Source organism: Drosophila teissieri, chromosome 3R (genome assembly GCF_016746235.2).
Source record: "Drosophila teissieri strain GT53w chromosome 3R, Prin_Dtei_1.1, whole genome shotgun sequence".
In the NCBI taxonomy this organism is placed as follows: domain Eukaryota; kingdom Metazoa; phylum Arthropoda; class Insecta; order Diptera; family Drosophilidae; genus Drosophila; species Drosophila teissieri.
The window spans coordinates 25983042-26002935 of record NC_053032.1 but is presented as its reverse complement, the minus strand read 5'-3'; the positions used below and the strand labels follow the sequence as shown (position 1 = coordinate 26002935).

The following is a 19894-nucleotide window of genomic DNA, read 5'->3' as shown; positions in this document are numbered from 1 at the left end:
GGTGCAGCTCGTTTTGGGGGGCAGGACAAATGACTGGAGTGGAGTCGTAAGCCAGGTGGCACTGAGTAATGCCTTTTGGAGAGAAAAGCATTGGGAAAACTCTGAAAATTAGAAAGTAAAATGTATTTGTTAAGATCCATGCAATATTCAAAGAAAAGTTGGATAATATCTTTATATAAAATTAATCTTTTCCTTAAACCGCCTCATTTTTCCAATACTGTGTTTTCTTTTATAGTATAACTGGTTGTTTATTTAATACCAACGCCGTGATATTGTATTTCTAATTTAATCCGCTTCCATGTTTACTGAAATCTAGCTCGCATAATTAAAAGTGAAAAACGAGGGAAAATGAAAACGCTCGTCTATTTCCTGTCGCCCGGCAATGCAATTTTCACTTTTTTCCGCCGTGTCGCTCCGTTTTCTCATTTTGTCAAATAGCCTCAAGGCGGAAAAGCCAGTTGGTAGTTGGCAGGAGGTTGGCACGAGGGCAGGGCAAACTTTCGAAATTTAACGCCGGTCACAATGGGGCAGCAACCCACCCGAAGGAATCGCCGACGACTGCCAGCCGCAGTGGCGGAGAACAATTACCACGGGTTTTTCGCTTTTTCGGTCTTATGCAAACAGGAAACGCATAATGAACAAAGTCCGAACGAGGAGCTCAGCTCAGGAGTCACTCACTCGCTTTCGCCTGGAGTGGAGTATCAAGAATGGAGAGTGGAGAATGGAGCACGCGACTCCATATACCCGGACAAGCAACTCCAGCAACTCCGACTCCGGCTCCTGGCCGGCATTCATTCATTCATTTTTGAGCGGTTTCGTGGTTAACAACCGCTTCCTTATCCTTATTATTTTAATGCCTGCGGCAGCATTCCATCTTACTTACATTTTTCTCCACGCCGTGTTGTGGCTTAAATATTTTAACTACTGCCAGAGCTACTAGTTGGCTGTCTGTCTGGGCCGGGTCTTGGTCTTTGTGCCCGTAATTGGGGTTAACTGCGTTGTGAGCAGGTGAGCAGGAGTACTGGTGAGCTGGTGAGGAGCGAGCATTGTGTGTTAAAGTGTGCCAAAAGGAAAAGTACAATTTTCTGCCGCACTCAAATTGTCCGTGCTGGAGTTTAAATTTTTGGTTTTCCATTTCATTTCATTCATTTCTTCTCTAGCTTGCGGGCGAGCAGTTGAAAGCAATTAACTGCAATTGAAAGTGAAATTGAATTTGAATGAATGTTGAGCCCCTAAAACTGCACGGTGTGCTTTTGACAGAGTGTCAGAGTTGACACGCATGTTGAGAAAATTCAATTAAAAAATTTCACTGCAATCGTTACGCTGTCTGTCTGTTTGTCTGTCTGTCTTTCTGTTTTTCGCCAACTCATCGGCGATTCAGTTGATAATTATTTTTACGCGCCGAGTTGCAGGGTAAAGTGCATTAAAAATGCAAATGGCAACACTTTGCCACTTTGATGCCACTGTTGCCAGTGTTGTCACGTTTGCCGTTTTATTAATTTATTAAATTAAAAACAACGCAAAAGGAGGCAACTGCGCACCGCCGTCTCCACTCTGGCATGTGTAATTTATGAGCGTGCCACAAATAAAAAGGAGGCTCCAGTACTATACAGTAGCCAGTACTATACGGCAACCAAAAAAAAAAAAACCAAAAAAAAAGAAAAAGGACCAACGAGTTCAACTGGGGCGCACTGTCAATCGTGTTGCATGAATTATTAATTATTTGCTTTTCGCACACACATCCCGATAAAGGGACGGCGATTCATGCCACAGATACAAACATATGTATATAGCGGCAGTGTTGCAATGCGGCAATCGGCTGTCAACTCCGCCACTTTGACAAGGGAAACACTAATAAAATTATTAACCAAAATGGCAACAGAACCAACAAACGAAAAAAAAAACAAAAGGAATTCGTTACGTCAGTGATTGGCAATAAAAAAGCGAAACCGAAATTAGTTTAATCTAATTACCTGTCACGCTTTATTGTCTTTAGCGTAACGAAATGGATTTTCGAAAATACAAAGTCAATGCCTAGGATTTTTCCAGGGGCGTAAGTAAAAAATAAAAATGGAAAGGTACGTATTTTTAGGTGGGTAGGTAATGTGAGCATCCAACCCCGGGGGAACCCACGCAGGACTCGCCATTCCCCACCCCTGGCCGCCGCCTTATTTATCCTGCGTTTTCCCCCGGGGACACGGGCCATGGCATTTTCCTTGGCTCTCTGTGAATTATTCAGACCTTCAATCGATGACTGGCTGCCCGAGCATCTTCATTGCATAGTACATATAGAAGTACATATACACTCGTACCTACACATATACAGCACACGCCTCCCGCCCCCTTTTTCTGTTTTTTTTTTTTGGTATATCCCTCAGTGCTGCTGACAGTTTATTTGCCAAATTGCTTGCATGTAATATGAAACTTTTTTTTCTGGCCATTTCTGTTTCGGGGCTAATTTTTAGTTCGGCAAAGGGATCCCGGAAAAAAGTGTCCTTGGGTGTGTGCTAAATCGAAAATCTGTAACACGCGTCACACGGCATTAAATGAGAAGGATATTTTATGAGGCGGAGGGGGGGGTTAGTCCCCTAATATGGCATGACTCAACCGAATTCCACGTAGAATTTTATGGCAGGGAGACCAATCTTTGTTGGTTTATCTCTTCACTTGACTATATACACTGTGAGAATCAAGCGGCTGGAAGCTCATGCTAACTATGGCCAAATATTAGATACATTAGGTACATTTTTGAAAGTATGGCCGTATTTCAATCCATATAAACTGCACCCCATTGTTCTGCCACTGACCATAATTCATGGAAAGTTTTAAATTTGAAAATCTGGCCCTGGAAAATGAAAAAGGGGCATAATGGAGGCACAGCTCAGCACAGCACAGCACAGTTATTGTTGCGTTATAAATCTAATTAGAATATGTGAGCGTTCGGGGCCCGTATCTGAATATGCACGTAGACTAAACCAATTCCATTCAGCCTCCCCTTCCATGGGCTCATTTCATATGCTCACCGCATCTGGCCGCATCTGAAAATTGCCAATGGCGCCGCTGCGTCTGGGGTAATAAATTTGATTTGTTTCAAATTACAGAAGAACGCAATTTTATCTTCTTCTCCTTCTTTTCGGTTGCATTTTTTCGGCTGAGCCGGCAAATCGAATTGAATTTTTGAATCCTTGAAGCTGCGGTTGCTTTTTGTGGGCAATCTTCATAATTTACATAAGCAAATCAAATTGTAAACGTAATATGAAGACAATGGAGGCGGGATGGAAAAAGGAGTCTGAGCCAAGCTTTGAATGGAACTATGTTAAGTGGATGGCGCAGATTTTCTCTTTTTATTTTCTCCATGTTTTTTTTTGTTTTTTAGAAATGTGTCAGCTTTTTGCGAAAGCCTTCTTTGTTTTAGTCAATGCGTCGTAAGGGAAATTTAGCTCAAGTGGTGAGTGGAGAAAGTTGAAAGGATTGCCACCCGGAAAGAAAGAGTGTGAATCCTGAAACCCAGACCAAATAAAAAATCCTTTGAAGTGCAAGTGTTCAATAAGTGTGCCACTTGTTTTCCTCTTTTTTTCTGTTTTTTTGTGCCCAACACTAGAAAACAATCGGTTTGCAGTGTGACATTAGAGGCACTTACCAATACTACTGGCCAGATTCCCATCGAATTAACATAAATGACAAGCACATTTTTTTACTTGTATGAATCGTGAACAAACCTAGTGAAAATTGTGTAAAATTTCTGTACCAACTGTGTTTGCCATCTGAAAACGTGGATATTTTTTAACAACATACCACGAAGCAAGCGAATTTCATCTACTCGAATACCAAAATTGTGGAAGCAAAGCTAAAATTATTGAAAAAGCCCAGCAATAAAAACATAATGAAGCCTTTAAAAACGGCACATTAAGGTATGCGGATAGCGATATCTTGATATCATGTAATCTATATTCCTTCATGTGGGTTTCTGGCTTTTTCAGAGCTCCCGTTTCCAGTTACCCATCATAGAGCCCCAAAAATCGAGACCCCTTGTGTGGCCTTCAGTTTGCTGTCAACTCTTTGCTTACTAGGAGTGACAGATTGAGGTACCGGACACACAACATATTCTTTAGCAATCTGCGTTTGCGTACGCACATATATATAGATATATGTCGTTTGGATCGTGATTAGGCCGCATCGGTAGCTATGTCCACTGCTATGGCAATGGCAGCAGCGGCATCCTCGAGTGCCACGGCAGCAGCCGCAGCAGCGGCAACAACGACGGCCATTAGCAACTCCACCACAAACACCACAGCGTCACCGGCAACAACCAACACGATGAACATCACCACGAAGACCATAACGCCGGCAGAGGTACCAATGGAACCAGCTCCAGCTCCAGCTCCAAGTATGGCCCCCATAGCACTGGAAATCGAAGATTCTGCAAGGAATGAGACGGATGACTTGGAGCACGGTGCCCCAAAGCCACGTAGGCAGCGCAAAACGACAGTGGTGCACACCTGCCCCCGCCCGCCGGGTGGCTACAAGTACTCCATGGAGTTTCTCTACGGGATCGGTAGCGGCATGGCCGGCATGACACTCAATATACCAACGCCCTCATCGATCACCCCTCGCACCGTAAGAACCACGGCCCCCCTACTAACCACTCACATGCCCTTGCTGACCACCATGGGCGTCGCGCCACCACGTTCGTCGGGCATTCGCTACGCAGGATCTGCTGGAGGCGCCAACGGAACCACGGCAACAGCATCTACGACACCCAGCACAGTCACAACATCAATTGGCTCGCCGGGATCGGGAGCCGAAGCAATGACAAGTCCAGTTTCATCTAGTGGCTTGCCAGCAGCGGGCGGCTTACCAGCCCAGTTCATATACCAGGGATATCTGCCCACTGGACCGCAGCGGCGTCTGTGGCACGCGGAGAACGCCGTTTGGCAGTTCGATAGAAATTATCCATACAACCAGGCATACTCGCCGCCATATGGCATACCCATGATGCCGGTCGGCTTTGAGCATCCGTATGGGCAGAGAATAATATACCCGGGCTACTACAACCAGGCTGCTGGTGGAATCAATGCAGCTGCGGTGTCGGGATTGGCACGCACTAGTCGTCAGGTGGCCCAACAGCCACATATACTGGCTCAACCCGCTGTGGGAACGGAAAATAGCGAGGAAGCGCCTGCCACACTTGGCAACGCTCCTCAGGTGAGCAGCCCGTGGCGTTATGGCAGACCGGGAACACACCGCGGACGACAGGCGGTGCCCACTGCAGCGGCATCAGCTTTGCTGCACAGGGATTCGAAGACTTTTTACAACAGCATCGCCAGTGGAATGGGTGGCGGTCCCCGCTTTAAAGCACCCTTTGTGGCAAATGTCCGTAGTTTTCAGGGAGGAGCTGTGGCAGCCGGAGGACCTGCAACCGCAGCAGAGGTGGCCTCAAGTGTAGCTGCAACGGGAGCAGCAAGCTCCAGTGACCAGAATGTGGCAACCAGCCGCAACAATCAAGAAGCTACGACCCAAAACAATCCCAGAAATCGTCATAATGCCAAACGGGGTGGCAAGAATTCGATTGGAAAGGAGCACACATCAAACTCCTCCGGATCACTATCCAATTCATCCTCGAAGTCCCAGCTGAACAAGCGACCCAGCTCGAACACCTCGATTTCGCCAATCAAGCATCCACATCGCACTTATAGAAACCGGATGCGTTATACTGCACCGGAGCCATCTGAGCAAAAGGCGGTGACCACGTCCGTTCCAATAAGTAACTACCAGCCACCGCAGCAGCCGCCATCAGCAGTGCGAAGAGTTCCGAAGTTCCAAGGAGCAAATGCCTATCAAGGACAAACTTCCGGTAGACAGCAATCTCGTTACTACCAATCGAGGCACATGGATGCTTTCGTCTACCAGTCTGGACACTATATGGTTTATGCAGCGGGAGCACCGCCTGTGGGATTGGCAGCCGGAAAGCCCGGAGTATCAAAAGCAACCGGAGCACCTGCCGGTTCAGCAGCAGGAGCAGCAGCAGCAGGAGGTGGAGGTGGAGGAGCTACAGCTACGGTCACAGCCAGCAGCGCCACTTTGGAGGGCGAGCAGCCGCTGGACTCGGACTTTGATCAGCGCCAGGAATATGCTGACTTGGGTCTGGATCCAGCCAATGGCGGCTTCTCCTCCGACCTGGAGCCGCCCGCTCTTAAGCAGGACACCTCCGAGCTGGACGCTCAATCGTGCCTGCAATCGCATCCAAATTCCGAACTCGACGGCGATGATAATCACTCCCTCACCAGCTTTGCTCCCAGTGTGGAGAGCGATGATTCCGAAAGTGAACTAAGCGATGCCTCCGTCGAGTCGGTGGTGCGCGATATAATGATCAGCTGCTTAGCAATGGCCACCGGGGCTGAGGAGCCCGATCTCAGTGGGCCCAATCTGGTGCCCTACGGCGATATGCATAATCTTAAGGAGCTGGACCGAAAGAGTCCCCAAACCAATGGCTACAGATCCCACAGGCAATATCATCAGTCGCATTATCCCTACCATTCGCAACTCAGTCCAAGAGGCTTGAGCTGCTGCGGCGATATGTTGAACCAACACTCCGAAGATTTGGTATTCAAGTTAGACCAGAGTCAGCCGGATGCCATTGAAAGCGGGAAGAAGATCCACTTGAAGGAAATAGCCGAGGAGCCGGACAACATCTCTATGGCCTCAAATCTCTCCTGCAGTCCGTCTGCCAGTTCCAGCAAGAGTGTAATGGCATCCAAGTCCAATATTACAATGGTAGGTGAACTCTGAAATGCTCGATAAATTGCTTTAGCTCTCAGGGGACTAATTTCCTACTTTATTTCTTCGGAAGAAGAAATCCTTGCGTCTGTTTGTCTGATATTTTTCTAAGATTTACGAAATAAAATCTTACCTATAAACATTTCAAATTAATGTGGAAAACTGAGTCCCCTAAAAAGATATATTCGGTTTCCGAAAAAAGCTTCAAATTTTCCAAATTCGTTCATTCCACACTCTTATCCCAACCTTAAAGCCAGAAGAACACGATGATGATGAACTGCCCTTGGTGGTTCACAATCGTTATTGGCGCGAATTCTTTGGTTACACGCCAGCAGATCGCTTTTTACTCCGAGCCAAGTTGGTGGAAATGAGACGTCCACCGAAAGTTGTGGGCTGCAAGAACAAATGGGAGCCCTTGTCCCTGTCCGTGTGGAGGAAGTTCCTCGAGTCCCAGCAGACACGTCACGTTTACAAGACCAAAATGCGACTGTGGCGTGCCATTTACACAGTGGCCATGGTGAGTTTAGCTGGGAGTATTTCGAAAAAATCAACAGTTTTCAGTTCCTTCACGATCTACAGAAAAACTATCCAAGATATGGACTTTATTTGGTGGGCTCATCCATTTCGTACTTTGGTTCCAAGTGCTCAGACATGGATATCTGCATGCTGGCCTGCACCAATCCGAACATTGATCCCCGCATGGAGGCCGTCTATCATTTGCAAGTCATGAAGGCGCTACTGAGCCGCACGGATATGTTCCAGGATTTCAATTTGATCGAAGCACGGGTGCCCATACTGCGATTCACCGACCGATGCCACAAAGTGGAGGTGGACATCAACTTTAATAACTCCGTTGGGATCAGGAACACCCATCTGCTGTACTGCTACTCCCAGCTGGAGTGGCGAGTTCGTCCGATGGCCCTGACCGTGAAGCAGTGGGCCCAGTATCACAACATCAACAATGCCAAGAACATGACCATATCGAGCTACTCGCTCATGCTAATGGTCATTCATTTCCTGCAGGTTGGAGCAAGTCCACCTGTGCTTCCATGTCTGCACAAGTTGCATCCGGATAAGTTTGGTCTGCTGCAGCCCAACGATTTCGGTTATGTGGACATGAACGAGGTGATGGCTCCGTATCAGTCGGAGAACAGCCAAGCGCTGGGTGAGTTGCTGTTGAACTTCCTGCACTACTACAGTGTGTTCGAGTATGGGAAGTATGCCATCTCGATACGAGTGGGTGGTGTTTTGCCCATAGAAGTGTGCCGGGCAGCCAGTGCACCCAAAAACGATATACACCAATGGAATGAGCTGTGCATCGAAGAGCCCTTCGATCAGACGAATACAGCTCGATCGGTGTACGATACGGATACCTTTGAGCGGATCAAAGCCATCTTTGTGGCCAGCTACAGGAGACTGGAATCGACGAGGAATCTTAGTGCCATATTCGAGGACTACGATGGACCCACAATACTGATGCAGCAGCCATCGGTGGACTCAGAGGTCGAACTCTACGAGGGTCAGCACCACCGCATGCTACCGAATCGAGGCTCCTCCAGATCCAACAGCACAATGCCATCGCCGCGTCCTTCAAAGCTGATGGTGGACAAGGCAACAACAGCCATTTGGGATGATATTAACAACAAACCAGATGCCCAGCCAGTTAGCAATTACAATAGCTATGATGCCAGTCATGAAAGTATTGGCAACGGCAGTCAGATGCGATCCAAGGATAATCCTGTGGCCAGCCAGCCACCAATTGCTTAAAATCTCTCACCTAAACGAAAAAAAAACACTCAGCACATTCAAAACACACTTAAAAAGAAAAGAATTATTTGTATATACGCGCTAATCAGGATTTTAAAAAAAATTTGAGGGTTGTGAACGGAAGTTTTTTGTAGTAGTTGCCGGACGCTTTTCAACCGATTTAAATTTGACGTTGGATATTAACATAAGCTAGTAGGAAAATAGCTGATTTTCGAATCACTTAACGTGAAATGACCATATAAATAATCACACGCCTATCTCAACGCAAAGTCGGTCGCAAAAAAACACAAAAATCTGCTAAAATGCAACAAACTGTTTCAAATGTTTGCGTACCACAACGGCTAAACTTGTTTTCACAAGCTTCACAGCAAGACAATTGCTAAAAAAAAAAATAGACAAAAATACAAAGCGTGCATTAAACAAATAAAACCAAAAAAAAATAAAAAATACCCACAAATTAAAAATGTAAAAAAAATATATAGCAGTTTGTATAGTGTAGGGAAACGAACATTTTATCTCTACACAATTCGTAAGATTTTTACTGGAATAGGTTTCTAGCACAAACTAATACAAAACACTAAAAACTCTACAAAAAAAAGACGTAAAACATGAAATTTGTAATACAATAAATACGACAAAATTTGTAACTAAATAATAGAAAATGTAAAAAACGCGCAAATCTTCACAAAAAGCTTACGAGTTAAACAGTTGGGTTATCAAACTCAACCAAGAACTTGAATTAACCTGATGATAGCGCCAAAAAAAATTATATAAAATAAAATCATTCACCAAAATGTCGTTTGTTACTTATTTATGTAAATGCGTAAAGCTTTAACTTAACTTTAGTATTATAAATGCTAATAATGTATTCTCCCCACATACAAGTATGTGCGTAAATCAACCCAATGAAATCATCCATCATCCAGCTATTAAGTCCCGAATCGGAATCCAAATCCGAATCTGATCCCAATCTCCATGCCTTCATTTCAACACTTGGACTCTCTGGGGTCTCGGACTATATGCGAATGAAATTATTTAGGATGCTCAATTTGATATTCCGCTCTGATTAATTCTTAGTGGTTGCCGTCATCATCGAATATCACCCTTGGGACAGACACTCTCCTCCGGATGGCCGAAATTCTCGCACATGTTTCAGTTTGGCAATTATCTAAGGAAATCAAATCAAATCATTGATGCAGCTGTTACGCCATACGCCATATAGGATAGATGAGATGAGATGACGGTGGTAGCTGGATGTACAATGACGGGGCGTGGCAATAGTCCTGGCATTTGCCATATCCCATCCACAACACTGTTACCATCTGCATCTGTTTTCGGCCTGGTCCTCCTCCAGTATCGATGGCAACCAAAAATGTCAGTGCAGCAAATTATTTCATCAATTGCAATGCTCGATTTCAGGAGCTCCAGTCAGTCCACACAATCAGCAGTGCTGTGCTGCGTTTTCGGGGTTGAATGGGTGATATGTTGGGTAATTGATATAATGCCGATGGTTCCTGTCGTCGCCCACCTAATGGCGAAAATTGTCAACGGGATTTGGTTTGGGATTTCAGATTGCAATTGGGTGGCTGGCTGGCAGGTTGGCTGGCTGGGTGGTTTTCGAATTGGATTGCTTTGCCTGTAATGCAATATCGAATGGCAGCAGCAGGATGGCGCGGCGATGGCAGCGTTTGTAGCTTCATAATCATCATCATCATTAACGCAGCCGAACAATTGTCACACTAATTTGTGCATATGTGCAAAAATGTTTGGCAATTAAACGGCGAAACGCTGCCAGCAGCCAGCAGTCAGCTACGAAAGTCCCTCAACCATTTTTCATTCAGCCAAGTAATTAATGTCTTTTGTTAATGGTAATGCATTTGCATTCGCAATTGGAATTATACCCCAATCCGGAGCTAAGACAATTTGCACAACAAAGGGCGCGTTGGTCGCTGGAATGCTAGAGATGAACTTCATTAAAATTTCGCACGGAACGGAAAAATTTTGTGACGCCGCAAGGGGAAGGAGGGGCGGCAAAAATAGAGAGCAGCAGCTGGTGCATTAAAATTCCTGTCCGGGATTTGGTCTTTGGTCTTGAATAATTATTCATTGTCATTGTAATTGGCGTGCCAGGCGCTAAATGGAATCATAGGGCGGGGGAAAAGGCGTGGAAACTTCGGTTGACAATTTTCATTTTTCCACCATGGCCAGCAAATTGAAGTTGCTCGATTACTTGGACACTTTTCTCCTGTTTTTTTGTTCCTCCTTCTTTTTTTTTTGTACCTCCCACATGAGAGGTTTTCCTTTTTGTCTCGTCGAGCGGAGAAAGAGCGATTACTCCCCATGGATCTCGGGATCGGGATTGGGATTGGGATTGGGCTTGGGATTGGGCTTGGGATTGGGTTTTCGTTCTTGGCTTTTATATTGTTTGGGACACGTACGGGAATTTTCATTCGATGTCATTTCAATTTTCCTCCGCTCCTTTTTTATGGACGCACAGAGACAAAAAGGGTTCGCTTCGGTTTGGTTTGGATTGGAAAAGATGCAGCAGCCAGCCAGCACACGACACAAGGACTCGACATGGGATTGCGTTTCTATGTCTCTGGGCCTTTGTTACCTCGTTGGTCACTGAGCAACAAATTACCTGAGGCAGGTGGACAGGACAACAGAATAAGAGAGATAGAGAGAGAGAGTTAACTGAACGAGTCGGGTGAATGAATAAATGAATGAGTGCCCCAATGGGCAGGGGAATGTGTGCGATGTGTGGAGTGCAGGGTTGAGTGACTTCTGATTGAGTGCAGGCCCAACTCAACAACTACTGCCTTATTTAAGTGAACCTCAAATGCCCTTAATGCAATTTAGTTTTTCAAAAACAGCTCACTACATTTTTGCCCATATTTGTTCTTTTAATTGCAGGTAAGCTCATTACGACAAACCTTTTTAACACACCACAAAAGCAGCAACAGCAGCAGCAGTAACAACAATAATAAATAATGTTAGCGTAAGTGCTTGTCTACAATTTTAATTAGTTTTAAATGCAATTTAATGCATTTGTTTTTGGATTTTTTTGTTTTGTTTTTGTCTTTTTTTGAGCCATGTTTTGGTTTGCCTAATGCCAGAGCACTTAGCATAATTCAGAAACAGAGAGCGGAATTTAAATTTGAAAACAATAAATCATTTCAACTTTGTGATAAATGCCGTGCATAATACAATGTAGATTAGTGTGGGCGAATTGCTCACATGTGTGTACATTCCCGCACAATTAGAAACGCATTAAATATTTAAAATCCAGCGACACATTGTGGAAATGTTTTCCGTGCTTAGGACAAACATTTGGTTTTGTTTGCACGCACTTGATTTTATTTACTCGACGCCAAATGAAAGGGATTTTAGTTTTGTACAAAAGAGCACTCATATAGATTAATATAAAAATATGTTTTACAGCGGCGCACATCGAACGCCATTTTAGAATTTATATTTGTATTTACGCCAGCACTTAGAATTTATTATTCGGGGAACTCTATTTTATCATAAAAATTAAACTTGCGACAGATGACATTCGGTTTCTTCGCTAGTTTTATGACTCATTTATGGTTTGTTTTTCAGTTTCCGCCCTTTGCGTTTAAAACAACTCAATTTCTGTAACGGCCACGCCCCCTAGATAGTTAAACGCCTTGGCCATAACAATTGTGTAAGGAAGCAACGACCAAAATCAATCAATGTAAAGCGCGCGGGGAAAGTTGCCAGGCGATAAAGCTTTAAGGCGTGTTTGAACTGTCGCTGCCACGCCCACTGCCGCCGCCTTTTCCGCCGATTCGGCAATCAAGCTCATTTATTATGCATTTTTCATATGACGGCTTTTCTTTTTTTCGCCTTTTTTGTCTTTTTTTCCTTCACTGGCGAATTCTGGGCAGACAATTTAAAATCAACCGCAAAAAAAGCTGCATGTCCTGCCTCCTCAGGCTGGAAAATTGTGAAAAACCACGAGTGTGGGAAAGAGTGAGGGCGCCGAGGGAAAGAGAGAGAGGACACACGCATGCCAGAGTTGCCTTTGTGTGACAAGAGTGACAAGCGATGGAAACAAAATCGATCGCAACAATCCACGCACACACAAATTACCCGCATTTTTTGCTTATGGGAAAATTGAAATTCATGCAGAGCACAGCCCTTCATCATCCGTGTCCATATCCATATACATATACATATCCATATCCATATCTGCCCGAATATATCTAGCTACAATCCATATCCCTGTCGTATCGCTGTCATCGATGGTCCTCTAACAATCCATCGATAGAGATTTCTTTTTGCACAGTTGCGGGCAAAAATATATACATGTATCTCAAGTTGAAAATGCATATATATTATTTATAAATATTACTGCTGCATTCCATGGCTGTAATGTAGGCAAATAGTTGTGCTAGTTATGCGACCGCCACTGTAGTTCGTTACATAAATTGTAACTTTTTTGGGAATGTTGAAGAGTTACGAAAAGAGTTTTGGAGAGGGTCGCTTGTTTACCTGGCCCCTGAGGGTTGCCACATGCACATTTGCATATCGTTTCAAGTGCGAGCCAAGTAAAAGGGGTCGTACTTTTTTTTTTTTTTTGGTGGGAAGTAGGCGTGGCACTGCTTATCGCCGCAACACTTGCCGCGAACGGGGGCAAGTATTTCCGTTGCCTGGGCACGCTTGTTAGTCGAGGAGCCGCCGGAAAAAGTGCTGGTGGGGGGGTGGAGATATAGGGAAATGGAAAATGAGGGGGTGGAGCTGCAAGTGTCAGCTCTGCGGCAGAGTGCAGAGTTCAAGTCGAAGTTGCTGCTGGTTGTCGCTTAACGATTTCGTGTCATTTTTTGCATTTCCTTCTTGTGCTGTACGCTGGCTTTCAGTTTTATTCCCTCACTCCGCGCAGGATTTTCCTCCTGCGGTTTTCCGCTTTCAAGTGTGCGGCGGCGACCAGTCTTATCGCGTGCTACCTGTGTGGCACCTTCAGACGGCCACAGACTGGGAGAGAGTGATAAAAATTAATGCAATAAAAAGTAACCAAAAAAAAATGTATACGTATAATAAGAAAAACAAGCGGCGGCTCAGAAAATTCATACTCTGGAAAATAAATCACCAAGAAGGAGAAGCAGCAGCAGTAGCAGCAGCAACTCGTAAATTTCTGTGGCCTCTTCGTGTACGTGTTAAAAACTTCTCACGTGTCAGTCGTTAGGATCTCGCAAAAGTGAAGTAAAGTCACAGGACTCGGGCGGATGTTCGCTCTATCTGCATTGCAGAAGATAACTTTTGCCACTGTCTGGACGGGCAAAGCATTTGCATTTGCATTTGCGCCGCCTCTTGGCTCGATTATGAATTTTTGCCATAGTTATTTCTCGACAACGAAATGATGAATGTGCGCCAAGCTGGCAAAACTGAAAGCGTCTGCAATTAGTGGCAGGGAATGGAGACGGAGACTGAGACGAGGCGGGCCAAGGAGTTGTCCTCCAAGAAGTTGTACTCGTCGCGTCGCGCGAATCCGATCAATTAAAAAGCAACTTACGGATGCCGGTGGTCATGGTGCTGCAGACTGTCAGCTCCTTGGCGCTCGCCGTGATTAATTTCAGTGCCCATTTGCATGCGCCATGGTGAATGATGCCATAATCCTTGCTGGCTGCTGTCCCATCAGCAGATCCTGGCTCATTCCTCGCTGCTAGCTCAAGTAATTTGCGGCCTTAACTGGAGGGCATTGTGAATATGTTAAGCAGCAGGGAACCTGCTTTCACAAAACATTTGCAACACAAGTCCTTTTAATGAGCATTCAATTCGGCAGTTTAGTCATGAATTGTAAGCAGTATTTTAGGGCATTTCATTACACATTTCTTTCATTGGAGATGCCAGTGTCCTTGGGATTTCTAAAAGAGTATTTAGTTCTTCGGCTCTGTGACAGATTCAAAGTTTTAGCTCTCCGTCCCGTTGCTAAAAGAAAGAAATTAAAAGAACTCAGAGTTGTGCTGGCAGGATAAGGCTTAAGTGTCTGCCCGGACTCAGACTCCGGTACCTGGAAAGTCCTGCGCACTTTTGCAGGACCTGGACAACGTTGCAGTCCGCGCGGCGAGGAATATTACAAAAAACGTGCCAAACGTTTATTTAAAAGGATTTATGTGCGTTACGTGCTAAATGTGAAATAATAATTTTTCTCACTCATTCTTTTTACCCTCGATGTCGGTTTTTTTCCTTTCTTTTCTTTTCCTTTTAATACCTCTTGCTGCGAGTGCAGAATGCAGTTAGAGTGGGTGAGCGAATTTATCTGCCCATCTCGTTCTGTCTGTCTCTCTATCTGTGCAGCATTAACTCAAGTCCTTTTCGCAATTTTTATTGAGCTGACCGAAGAACGCATGCAATTTTTGTGGTAAAACCCGAGGCTTTTGGACACGGACTTTCCAACTGAGATTTTTCCGACTACCAACACTTAATTGCATTTCGAGTTGCTGTTGGTGGCCGATGGTTGTTGTTCCAGTTGTTGTTGTGATTCCTTCATCAGCTCGTTGTGGGTCTTAAGTGCTAGCCGAAAGGAAAAGTTTTTCCAGTTTTCTCTTCTTCAATTTTTCTGTGGCTGCCATTGCCAATTTCTAGCTTTCTTCGGGCAATTTCTTTATTTGTATTGAAATCGAAAAAGCGTGGCTGGGGAATAGAGACGAGCCCAAACTGGGAATTGGAGTGCCGGATGAAATGGACAGAGAAGAGTGGCCACAACAAAGGCCAGGACACAAGTCCATGCCCAAGCCCAAGTCCAAGTCCAAGTCCGACTACTGGTCCATGTTCATTTTCCCAGTTGGGTTTCTACTTATTATTATGTGCTCCACCATTCTCACTCCTAGGCTATAGTGCCACCTCTTTCACGCTGGATATGGCTGCCTCTTTCTAAGGCCGTCTGTGCGTTTGCTTTGCACCCCGCACGCATATAGCATAATAATTAGGTGTAGAGTCCTGCTGCCAGACTCGTCCTGTTAATGCGAGACTCCTTCTGTCTGACTTCAGTGAGACAAAGTGGAGGATATATGCAGGGGGAAAGGGAGACGGCCAGTTGGATATGGGTGGAGATTTGGGGTCACACTTTCCCCACAGTTCATTTTGCGGCGCACAAAGTTTCTTAATTTTTTCCTTTGCCTTTTGTCTCTGGCAAACACGAAAAGAGAAAAGTTTTAATATGATTTGCAGAGGCAGACAGCTAAAAATAATTAAAGCCCAGTTGGAACAAGCAGTCCCTTAAAGTCCTGTCCCTTCATCATCATCTTGGTTGGGTTCCTGAACTTTACTTAGTCATAACTTATGCATATGCATCTTGGCCTCCAGGAATTCGCAGGATAAGTGGGCGTATGTGAATAGTTTCTCTCGTATACTTCGGCACTGTAATAAATAAATATTAAACCGTAAAATATAAAATTTTAACGAAAGTCCAAACAAAGTCTAGGGAAAGTAAACGAATTGTTTACCCATTTTATTGTGAGCTTTATTAAAACATTTCCTTATTTAACGCAACAACTGAGTTGTTATACTTTATTTTTTATACATTAAACAAAGTGCTTTTGTTTCTGCTTCACCCATTTCTCCCATTTATAATTCTTTTGTCTGTCTTTATCACGATTTTCCTCAAGACTGCAACGCGTATTCGATGTTCTGTTTGTCAAAAGCAGGTTTCCTTTCTTAATTTTCTTCCGCTTTCTTTTCGAGTGTAGACAATGTGCTCCTTTTTTAACTTTGCCTTAACTTTACTTTTTTTGTGCTCAACTTATTACCTTAAACTTGGCGAAAAGGTTGTTGACTGGCTGCAATTTGTTGACACAGACAGACGACTTCTAAAGTGGGTGTAAGGATATGGGCCTGAACGTGTGTGGATAGCTGCATATATATGTATGTACTTACTTAAGGTACATCTGTATGTATATTATGTGTGTGCGAGTTGGGGCTGTTGTCCTTGGATGTGGCTCTTGGGCATGTGCATGTACCCAAGAAGTTTGCAAATTGAAATTCATATGCGAAAAGTGTGCGTTTTTGCGCTCTTGATGTTCCGTGTCCATTCTCAGTCATTGTTTTGCATTTGTCGAGTGCATTAGGGAAAGCCTGGATTTCCGTTGTAATTTTCATTAGCAAAACGCAGCACTCCACTCTGTTGACCACGCCATGCCATTTACTACATAGTCTTTCTCTTTCTCTTTCTTTGCGATCCATGCCTCTCTTTCTTGCAGTGTCGAAAGCTTTAAAGGCGCTCAAGTGAAAGTAATCTTCTGCATTTTATGTTTGTCTAATTCAATTAGGACGAGAGAGAAGAGATATAAAAATGGAGAATGAATAAAGTGAAATAAGGACTCCAAAGGAGACCAGTATTTACCAAATAATATCCAGACCACTGGCCAAACTTTAAGATCTTTAAAGCCTTCGTCGCTTGAGAATTGAGTTAAGTTGCTATCTCTTCCGCAACGCCGACTAAGGCAATAAAACTTCAATTAAATTAAATAAATCTCTGTAAAAATGCGCAACTTTTCCATCAGTCTGGCCGTAAGACAGGGAGCAATCAACAAACAGCCTGCGGTCATCATTAAATGTCTAATTTATTTCGAAAACAACAACAGGAGGAACGGGAGCTAAAACTTGGCCGAACGCAAAAGGGAAAACTCAGTTTTTACAACAGGATTTTCCATTTTCTTTGGCCAGCGCGTCGTAAAAATTGATTTAATAAAACAGGCACGTTTCCATTTGAAGTGCTGTAAATTTTAATTTAGTTGTTGCTTCTCGCACAGCTGCGACACGCCCACACTTTTCCGATGGGCGGCGGCGCTGGCTGGGCAGGAAAACATCATCAAAGCTGAGAGGAAAACTTTGATAGAGATCACACGACGGCCTTCATTAACAATGGGGGAAAAAAAGGGAGCAGCTTCAGCGGAACCGCTTGAAACGGAACGGAAGTGACTTGTAAACCATCCTGGTTGTCATTTATTGTCTTTGTTGTCTTGTTTATTATTATCTCTTATCATTGCAGAAGTTCCACTTTAATGAGTTTTATCTAAGAGGTGGGCGGTCGTCCCCAGAATTGACTGCTATTTTCAAAGGCCGCGAGCAGTGAGCACACCGAAAGAAAATTAGAATACTTGGGGGCAATCAAATGGAAAATATGCTACTGTTACTTTGTTATTTGCTCGGCACCTGGCCACCCCGCTGCAAATGGAATTTATGAATATTTATGAGTGTGACAAAAGTTTTGCGAGACCTGTTTAGTTTCGCTCCGTTGTTTATTTTATTTAAATGCGCCTTCAGCTATGCAATTGTATATTAATTCCCCCGACTGCCTCAAAATATTCCCGCTAGACAGCGACAAATGCTAACTGACAAGACAATTTCGCTGGGGTTGGCTTTCTGAGCAAAAGTTTTGTCGGCTGGGATAGAATGGTTAGAGTTTGGCCAGGCAGGATCCCTAGCAGCTGACAGCCGTGGCAACAACAGCAAATAAATACGGCAACAGCGGGCTACAGCAAAACTTGCCACTCTGACACACGTTGACATCGAATTATGCAAAAATGGCAAAAGGCGAATTAAAAATGCAAATTCCCATCGACCAAAGTTGAAGGACACCCCTGAAAATATATACACAAAACTTGGCCACGGGGTTGGAGAGACACGGAAAATGGAAAATGCGAAATGGAAAATGGTACCGAGTAGAGGGTCCATGTCCAAGAACTAATCAAGTCCGCCTGACAGTCGTCGTGGGCTGGAACAGATCCCAGGCTAGACATTATTTGATGATGCTTGAATTGACTCGGCCAACTCAAGTGGAAATATCACATTTCGGCTGGGTTTTTTGGGGGAAAATATTAGCCAGGAAAATGCGCTCGCTTCTCGAACTTGATTTTGCGCTGGAACGTGAAGTGAAATGATAATTGTGCGCTTATCTAGTGGAAAATCTTTCCAAATATATTTAAATTTCAAATATGTGGATTATCACGTGTACCTTAAAGAAATATACAAGTTAATAATCAACATATTTAACTTTTATTGCACTTGTATATTTGTATGTTTTAAGGTTTACAGATGTTGCTGGAACTTCAGCAGAGTGAAAACATTTCATTATTTCTATTCATTGACTTTGGCTGTCAGCTCACGCCTACGTTTAGTATGCGCTTCAATTGAAATTGTTTTGCGGGTGGGTTTATTCATGTGATTGTCATTCGCTTACGCATGAAAATGCGCTCTGGCGTGCACATGAAAATAAATTGAAAAAATACCTCTGCTGCTTGGATTCTAGCCGGCATCTTTCCCTCAGTCAACGCTTTGTCAATCTGTCGGTTTTCATATTTTCAACATTTTCCCAACAAAATAGCTTAACTGCCTGTGTCAGCTGCATGCGGTTGTGGTGGTGCAGGATGTGGCAAGGTATGGCGCGGTGGTTCTCAGTGGTGGTGCCCCCAAAACCCAATAAGTATGCAGTAGGGTTTGCCATTGTCAACTGCCTCTGATTGCTGGCTGAAATGCTGCTGAGCTTCTTACCTGACATTACGTATACGCCATGCTGTGTGTCGCGCGGAGTTTTTATTGCTTTCGATTTTCATTTTGACTGCTCGCACGTGCGGCGACACGACAAGGTTTTTCAAGGAAAATCGAAATGGCGAGAGAGAGGAGAAACCGCCACGCCTGTGTCCCCTTTGCGAAACTTTCCAGTTCGATGGCGTAAATTTTCTTTAAGCATTATTTTATTACATATTTCCCAGGCAGCCGGAGCCGCCTTGTCCTTTTCATCCGCTGCTTGGCTGGGTTTGTTTTCGCTTTGCGTGAAATTCAATTTCCCATTTGCCACACATTCAGTTCATGTAGCCAACTGAGACTTTTCTTTTTCCCTTTTTTTTTTGTTGCCCCAGCCATCACGGCACTCTCTATTTCTCCGCCTCTCGATATAAAGATATTCATTCAGCCTGCCACACGACTTCATTTTTGCATATATCGGCGGAGCGAAGGAAGTGGCAAGAATAAGCCACTACAGTGCGTTTCGACGTTGTAAGGATGAGATTATTTTTCCGCTTACAGAGTTTATTATTCTAGCAGTTTATGAGCTAATGAACATTAGTTACTACAGAAAATGATTTCTAAACAATTTTTCAAAACTTTAGTTGTGAAATGACTGATTTGGAGTTAAACAAGTGGAAATTGGGAAAAACAAGCAGATTTCATCACATAAATTTAATGAGTATCTTACACTTGGCTTTGTCTTATGTGGTTGAGTTACCACAGTTTTCTCAGCCCAGTGGCACCCTGTAGCTTAATCGTTTTTCCCGCTCTATCGACTCCCTGCACTCCGGACCCCTAAGAACCCCTATTTTCCCGCCTT

At 44.1% G+C, this 19894-nt stretch overlaps 2 protein-coding genes across 5 annotated transcripts in view; both read left to right on the top strand.

Moving 5' to 3' along the window:
- LOC122622256 (sterile alpha motif domain-containing protein 5-like) overlaps positions 1 to 19894 on the top strand; it is a 153806-nt gene that overhangs the window by 76782 nt on the left and 57130 nt on the right. The window lies entirely within an intron of this gene.
- On the top strand, positions 3666 to 8984 carry LOC122622255 (poly(A) RNA polymerase gld-2 homolog A). Its single transcript, XM_043800575.1, has 4 exons — positions 3666 to 3911; positions 3981 to 6774; positions 7031 to 7294; positions 7357 to 8984. The coding sequence occupies exons 2-4, from the start codon at positions 4186 to 4188 to the stop codon at positions 8542 to 8544; spliced, it is 4041 nt and encodes a 1346-aa protein (XP_043656510.1). The 5' UTR covers positions 3666 to 3911; positions 3981 to 4185; the 3' UTR covers positions 8545 to 8984.